The sequence below is a fragment of the Pseudophryne corroboree genome, chromosome 11 (assembly GCF_028390025.1).
Source record: "Pseudophryne corroboree isolate aPseCor3 chromosome 11, aPseCor3.hap2, whole genome shotgun sequence".
NCBI lineage: Eukaryota > Metazoa > Chordata > Amphibia > Anura > Myobatrachidae > Pseudophryne > Pseudophryne corroboree.
In genome coordinates, this window is record NC_086454.1 from 233502761 (window position 1) to 233511354 (window position 8594).

Sequence of the window (8594 nt, forward strand, 5' to 3'; positions counted from 1 at the left end):
AGCATCTACTGCACCAAGGATAGGGCACTGGGGAGAACTCAAGCTTTTGGACAGGGAGTGTGGTCTCAGGGATAATTCACTGTATGCTGACTTTTACACATCTAAATATTTCTGTGCACACAATGCAGATAGTTATGGCCAACTTGTGTTCAACTCTGCATCAGATGCATTATGCTTAGCAAGCAACAAGATTATTATATCCCACACATTGCAATGTATCTTCCAAACACTCCAAAATATGGCCTGTACTTGTTGCATGTTCATTGTTTGTCCATGACCCCTTTTTCTTGTAATTAATATTTTTTTTAATCTGTGCAGTAATTCATCTGGATAAGGCAAGTAGTCAAGACAATAGAGATTCCATACGTTCAGTACTGAGGGATCCTAACGCCGGCAGTGCAAGGTACCATCATGTATACTGCTTTCCTAAACCATTGTTAACTCTTTAATTTTTTTTTATTTTTTAGTTCTCTTCTCATTTTCAACTTCATACACATTCATAGTGTGCTTGAGAGTAATAATGTGGTTTCAAACTGGATTTTTCCATATACCAAAATAAGCCCATTTTATTTTGCATGATGTTTTTTTTCAGGTTATTCAATTAAAGCTCTTTTTTTTTCTAGTAAAAAAACCAAACCTGTTTTCATGAGAAAACACATAGGATAAGTTATGTGTTTTCCCAATCACGGCTGTAAAAACAAGCCACTTATCGGGGATTTTGTTTCAGGACTTCAGCGGCTCCCGAAAACAAATCCCTGATAAGTGCATAAGCCGGCAACTCTTCGGGGATAATTGGATAGCCCCGGAGGGGTTTATTACTGTGATAATGCATCACTGCTAATTGAATTCCCCCCAAAATTCAGGGGAATAAACTAGATTAAAAAAAAAAAATAGTAGCACCTTGCTATCTGTAACTTATCGCTTGTTAAATTGCATTGTACTGTATAAGACTTTCTTAGTAACAGTCTCGTATAGCACAGTGATATACATAATGACTCATATATTGTTTGTTATTCCCGAAAGAAAAAACTAGCTTCAATGTGACATTAATGAAAATGTTTTGGTTTTTTAGAATAAAGCATTTCTGGATTTGACTCAGATGAAGCCGATCCATTTTTAATATAATCAAATGAGGTTTATTCAGAACCTTAAACCAGTTATCTTTACAAGCAAATCACAGTTTGATCTGTGATGCCAAGAAACATCAAAATCCACCATGTTTTACATTCTGATCCCAGAGCCAGCCCAAAATGGAGTTTGACTGCTACACAAACCACAAATTCAAAGCATCTTGTGCATTGCCCTGCAATTAAGCATTTTAAAGGAGGAATAAAACTTGGCCATGAAGTCTGGATGTTGAAATACAGCTTAAAGAACACATACATCTTTCTCAGTCTTAAAAGCCCTTCTTAAATTTCATAAGCTACCAAGGGTGTGTGTTTTCCACATTTTACAGAGGAAGCAGCATTTTTACTGTGGTTAGTTGTGATCCAAAGTCAGGTCATAGAAGGGTTTGTGGGACAGATTCCCTATTAATCACTTTGTCAAAAAAATAAATAAATAACAGTTCATTACAATATTTTATATTTGTGGACTTATATAATATTTTTTTAGTCATGAAAATGGTTATGGTTTTTTAGCCATGCAGAATATATGTGTACTAAGTAAGCAAAGAAGATAACCTACAGTACTTAATTTACTTATGTTAGAAAATGTTCACTGCCTAATTTATCTTTTATAATTGATTGCATACAAGAATACCCAATTATACAGTAGTATTTTATTTAACAAACACTATGGGCCATGATTACTAAGAGGCAGGTTTTTAAACCCGCTGATTTGGGGCGGTTTTGCCTACAGGAATTAAAGCGCCAATAATATTAAATGAAAAACGATTGTATTTAATAATATTGCCATAAAAATATCATTATTCACTACACTTTGTCATGGTTCCATCATGTGGACTTAGAAACCTGATTCATTATTCACTACACTTTGTCATGGTTCCATCATGTGGACTTAGGGACCTGATTCATTATCAGTAGCAAAATCTGCTGCTGCTTGCGCTGGCATGCTGTGGGCCGCCCAGCACAGTGCAAGGCCGCCCTGCATGCAAAGGTCGGCCCAGCACTGTAATCGCAGTCTAATGGCGATCGCATCGCTGCACTGGAATTTTGGAATTTAGGGAACCCCCTGCCTACGCAGCATGGCTGTGTGACGTCACACAGCCGCCACAAAAACAGTCCGGACAAGTCTCCGTTGTCCAGTTCACACCCCTGCAACGTCGCTGGCAATCTCCAGGGTTGCAATTGCACTGTGAGAGGTTGCGCATGTGCTGTGTGGCCGCAGCGCATGCGCACATTTCCGAAAATAACTTGTTTGCAATTTTCGGTAATCTGCGGCCCTTACTGAATAGTGCCCTAGGTTAGCTGGCAGCATACAGCTGAAGGTGCTGTACTGAATACCGTGTGAGGCAGTTCCAAGATCTGTGAAATGTTTATTTGACAACACAGTGATATACTATTTTTTACCACATTAACTGAAATGTCTTTTCTGGTTTCCTTATTTGATTAATTGGATCATTTGCATATGATACTTTATCCTCATCTTGGCATGGTATTTCAGTTTTAAACGTATTGTCAATGATAGTAATTTGTAATTGTTTTCCTTCTGTCAGTGTTAAATTTACAGTTGTGAGTGACCCACCAGAAGACGAGCAAGACTTGGAGTGTGACGACATCGGGTTTAGTAGCGTCAGCCTGATAGAAATATTACAGACGAATAAAGATATCATCAACAAAAAAATAGAAAGTAGGTGTCACATATATTATTACAACTATTCTACTTTAATGTCATATATTACAATGATTCACTTTTAATGCAAACAACCACTTATAAAAGCAAACTAGTTGTGCTGCTGTAGTAACCTAGTAGTCTAAAACATGTGGAAGCAATTTGCTTTCCTCTTGATGATAAAAATGTTTAATGTTTTTCTAAGCTTCTCTTCCCAACTTTCTTGTCAGTTTAAGTTTAATCTTCTTTGTTGGCTTCTGAAATATTGTTTGACAACCCCTGTGCTCCATTTCTGCATATTTCTAACCGATCATGAAGATGTATGGCAAGGATTTAGAACAAGAGTAGGAAGTAGAGAATAACAGCACAAACATAATTATTAGGCAAATGTCTAATGTTAGCATGGTTTAAATGTACATATTCCTATATTGCATTCCAGGAAGGGGTCGCTCTGGTCCCCTATGTGTGTTTATATAATATATGTACACAATATAAGTATCCGTGTAACTTAATATACCATAAATACTGTACAATCTGTTTTGATAGAGTTTAAGAACTGGACTTTTGTCTCCTTGTTTTTTTTGTAATGAAAAAGTTTTAGTTTTTTTTTTTAACCCTTTGTACAGTTTTTTTTACAAAGTCCGTAACATGCTCAGCTGTGCCCTGAAGCAAGGCAAGGGGTTGTTCTTCTCTCCCTCTCTTTGCCCACTTTACTGTGAGAGTCTCATACCATTTGACCTCAGCCATTGATTAAGTTGACTTCTGGCTGTTTAGGCTGAGAAGAGTTGGGAGATGCTGTACATCCCTGCTGGATAGCTGCTTCTTGCCTCCCTGTCTAAATCTTGGTAAACATTAGATGATGTTTGTACCCAGTGATGTCGTCAGTGACGAGACCTGGGATGGAGGGGAGCCGGCATCAGCAAGTGCATACACATTCAGCAGCTTGGCCCTCACTAGCAGATGTCTTCAGATGGCCCTGCATGCAGGGCAGACAGAGGATGATGCTGACAACACGTGGGAGCATGCATCGTCAGCGAGATAGCGGGTACACACTACACAATGTGCCCACTATGTTTGTCCAATCCACCTAATTGGACAACATCTCTTCTCGTGTGTAGCCAGCTTTAGCTCCACCAGCCCTGGTCATTCTCAGAGGTCTAGGCTAGCTAGGGATGTGGTGCCTTCAGCAGTGGTGCACAGCGCATTCAGCATTGTTCTTGTTGGGGAGAAGGTATACTATGTTTTAGGACATTTAGTAACAGATGGAACTATCCCCTCCTATACGCACAGTGCTCATTACATGTGTAGTATCCGCACATCTCAGTGCTAAACACTGTAGCCGGCATGTAACATTGTGATCTCATATCATCCAAGTTGTAACACTAACCAAGGAATAGCTCTCAGAGGCATAGCCCTCTCTAGCGATATCTTCCGTGCATGCAGGGCCAATGGAGGATATCGCTGTTGACGCGCGAGCCTGCACATTGTCAGCGACATAGTGGGTACACACTAGACGGCGTGCCTGATATGTTGATCCGATACGCTGGATCGGACAACGTATCGTATAGTGTGTACCCAGCTTTATTGTCCCTTTGTTTTGTCAGGGCCTCATGGACTTGGCTCTAACGTCATGGCTCTTAAAGCCATCATTCTTAAGCATAAAGGCCTTGCTGATCACGTTTTTCAGATGATGCCTCAGGCATGTTTATCATAGGGTTTGTAAACCCTACTTGGTCTAGTGTGAAGAATGGAATTTTCTACTGAAGACGTTTTGTATTTCTCATTTGCAATATTTTGCTTTAGGGAAGAGCCTAGAAAACAGGTCTTACTCTGTTCCGTCTGTTATGGGCCCAACACACTGCGCGATTTTAGTGAAAGATATGAACGATCTCGTTCATTAATGAACGAGATACCATTCATATCTTTCAGTGTGGATGCACCAGCGATGAACGATGCGTGGCCCCATGCTCGTTCATCGCTGGTGCCCCGTCGCCTGTGCATGCAGGGCAATATGGACGATCTCGTCCATGTTTGCCTGCACTTCTATGGAGCCGGGTGACGGGGGGGATTGAAGAAACGGGCAGCTCAGCGACTGATCGCTCAATGTGTAGGGCCCGTTAGGGTTTTTCTTTATCAGATCCTTTTAGTTCTTCTTCCTAATATCAAGGCCATGGTCACTCTCTCTATTTTCCCCTTTTCTTGAGTAAGATTGTCATCTGTTTTTAAATGTTCTGCAGAGGGTAATTTTTTTACCCAGATATTGGTTTAGACAGGCTATTCTTACAGTTGATAGACCATGAAAACAAATCCTGTATATGTTTGCACATTAACCAAGAGTATGTGGAGTACCTCTGTAGTGCTTACTTAACTCATTTAATTTTGTGCAAGGTCTATTTATCTCCTATCTAAGACTTAGGAGTTCTATCACCTGGATCATGAAGGCAATCCAGCAGTCCTGTTCTGTGGGTCTCTGCTGGACCCAGCATTGTTGGTCCTTCTTTTATAATAGTCTTGGGCTGTTGGTGGACCGTATTTTCAGTGCAACAACCAGGTTGTCCTTGCATATCTTTTAAAAAATGCTGCCACTGCAGAGTGCAGAGCCTATCTTAGGAAGGATGGTCTTCCAGGCCACTGTTTATTCCTTTACATTACTTTCCTCTTGTCTGTGTTCCCTTGACGCTGAAGGAGCAAAGTGGATTTTTGTATGTACAGTTATTTACCTGTTCCCTTAGACTGTAAAAGGACACCAAATGAACAACAAATACGTGTGCTCTCAATAGTTTTGTACAAGAGATGGTATGCTGCCTTATGGTTCTGACAGTCTTTCTAAATTGTCAAATCTATAAAATGAAGTGAATGCACTTAGACGCAGAAACAGCAGCTCTCTATTTGTGATAAATACTCCAACCCCTCTCATCCATTTATCACATATAGAGAGCTGCTGTTTTTCTGCCTAAGATTCAGGACTCCTGGTTTAGTCTACCCCTTTCCTTGTCTCCTGGCTTGCTATTTGTGAACTGAGGAGGACCATGGGAACAGAGTAGGTTTTGTTTTTGTTTTTTGTAGTGTTTTACCTCCTAGGGGTAAAATATAACCCACCATTGGTTTCCCTCTACAACATCAGAGGAAGAGATTTAATGATAAGAAGAATCCTCTTATCTTAAGGGGGTACACACGGGGAGATTTCTCCCAGAGATGTGTGCGGAGCGTTCTAGCACAGATCACTCGGCACACATCTTAGGATGCTCAGCACACAGCGCAATGTGTCCTGAGCGAGGTAAAAAACAAAACACTCACTTCACCCAGCGGTGAAGCGAGCAATCTGACTAGATTTGGCTTGAATGTATGCCAATCTAGAGTCAGCGATGGCAACGCGCGGGGCCGCGCATCGCTATCGCTATGGGCTATACACATGGAGCGATGTGTGCTTAACTTCTAAGCAATCTAGTCAGATTGGTTAGGAGTGAAACACAGGTCTCTACGTGTGTACCCCACTTTAGAGTCACAAACTAAATTATGTACTTTGTATTTTACTCCTGAGGCCTGAGTAGCTCAATCTCTGCCGTCTGGAGTCTCTGTCCTACTGCAGGATAACCGCTTGGCTCTGGCTGCAGCTCTCAGGGGACTGAAGAATGATTCACATACAGTACCTTTGGTCTGATAGCCCATGGTTTATTCAGTTGAGTTGTCAGTCACTAAAGGTGAGGTGCGGTGTATTAGGTTTGAAAGTGTCAATGTCAACATGACATGGTCACAATGTCAACACTGCATTTGTAATAAATCCTTAACCCCCAAGCATAACCCTAATGTCGACTTTTTCACCATGTTGACATTTCACATGTCAACAACCAGATGTTGACATGTTAGACTTGGCAATATCGTAAATGTTGACATTCTGAATGTGGATTTAGGGATCATCGACTTTATGACTGCATACCATTCAGAAGACACAGCTGAATGCCTTTTTATTTGGTGTTTCTTGCAAAAAAAGCAAGAAGCACTTTTTCATGTTCTTCCAATCCATCTGTCTTTCATATATAGTCACTAAACAAGCCTGTATCACGACTCATTCTGAAAGTGTCCCATGATGAATTCTATATCCCCCATTAAAGGCAGAGCACACCGATGTAGGAGGTGTATGTATTATGGTACAGCCCTAGAGTGTCTCTATAGGATTACTCATCATGGGTTCTTTTAGCCTTTCAGCTGCCAGAGCCAAACTGTGAATCCCCATCCACCCTCCTAGTCTCTTACACAATGCCACTTATTTTAATGAATAATAAAAATCCTGCCTAAAGGAGAGAAAAAAATTGCACCTACTAATAGAACCGTAATAGTTACACAAACAGTGCCATGTAATGGGTAAACCAGCACTGTGTCCCCATTAGGAATACCAACCAAAGTGCCTCCACACAAGTTACTTGTTTTTATTGGAACGGTTTCATTTGGTGCCATAAACACCTACTAAGTATGACCGTATGTTGTAGATGCCTAGCATCACATGTGAGTTAAAAAAAAAGTATTTTCTCTAACCGTTTCTTTTTTTTGTTTCCCTTTCCTGGTCCAGTTTATGATTCAGTGTCTGGAGTGAAAATAATTGGTAAGATGACCGTGACAGTGGAAGCTGCTGAGGCACTGCAGTCATTGATGCAGGATTAAGAAGACAAGTCTTTGTATGGCAAAGGAATTGCTGAACTTTGTTGCTTCCTCCAGATTTGTTCCAGTTTTGATCTTTAAAATTAATGTTTAATATGTTGATAATAAAGTGAATTTAATAGAGAAATCCAGGCCGTATATAACATTCTCTGTCCCACATTTTTAGTTTTAATGATCACATTCCTGTTGTTTTCAATCAAGTGCAAAGACGCATAAATATTTAACAGTTTCTAAAAGCAGTTGTCGTGAAATGTTTGGCAAATGTTTATATTGCAGGAATGTGTGCTAAAATGCTAACATTTGTGTTATGTAGGAAATTATACAATTGCAGCACTTTAATCTCCTATAGGACCCAGAGAAAAATCTCATGTTCACCCTAGTTTACCCTTGAGAGTAATACAGGGCCATTTATGTCTCTATTGGCTGTATGAAGTGTGGGATTTCTCGATTTGCATCCGTGTGCTGCTTTTATGTTTTGACTTTTATTCACACAATTTTTTGTTTTCAAGAAGTTGTCTCTACAAACGCAATGTGTGTACTAATGGTACTGTTTTTATATGCATATTTTTATGTGTAATTTATTAAAAATAAGTCCCTTTTGTAATGAATAAGTGCTCTGTTATTATTTTATACTGGCTGACTCAATCACAAAGTTTGAAGAGAGATCAACGTTTTAAGTTACGAATCCGGATATTTGATGCTTCTGGAGCTTATTAAAACATTGATGCTGCCAGCATGGGATATTAGTTAGTACTCCTTTTTTACTTCATGAAAATTTACATTTTAGCTAATCTAAACAAATTTACATCAATAACTAAACTACTACAGCTATACTACATGTAAATGTAGGGAGGCATTTGATATGCCTGCTGTCGGGATCCCAGCGTTTACCATACCAACGCCGGAATCCCGACAGACGGCATACCAACAACTATTCTCCCTCTTGGGGTATCCGCGATACCCCTGGAGGGAGAACAAACAGCGTGGCGCACATAGCGCGCCACCGTGCCTGCAGCGTGGTGAGCACAGCGAGCCCGCAGGATGCTCTTTTATGCTCACCACGCTGCCTGCATGCCGGCGGTCTGGATCCCGGCACCGGCATAACATACTACAGTACACCCGTAAATGTATATGAATATGGTAGT

General features: G+C 40.3%; 1 protein-coding gene across 2 annotated transcripts in view; it reads left to right on the forward strand.

Annotated features, from left to right (window-relative positions):
• Positions 1 to 8060, forward strand: part of RPGRIP1L (RPGRIP1 like) — a 451841-nt gene extending 443781 nt beyond the window's left edge. For both annotated transcript variants that reach the window (XM_063945288.1, XM_063945289.1), the window contains 3 exons: positions 319 to 403; positions 2678 to 2811; positions 7361 to 8060. In XM_063945288.1, coding sequence (XP_063801358.1) covers positions 319 to 403; positions 2678 to 2811; positions 7361 to 7452 — 311 coding nt within the window. In that variant the 3' untranslated portion in view covers positions 7453 to 8060. The remainder of the gene's footprint in view (positions 1 to 318; positions 404 to 2677; positions 2812 to 7360) is intronic.
• The last annotated feature ends 534 nt before the right edge of the window (positions 8061 to 8594 follow it).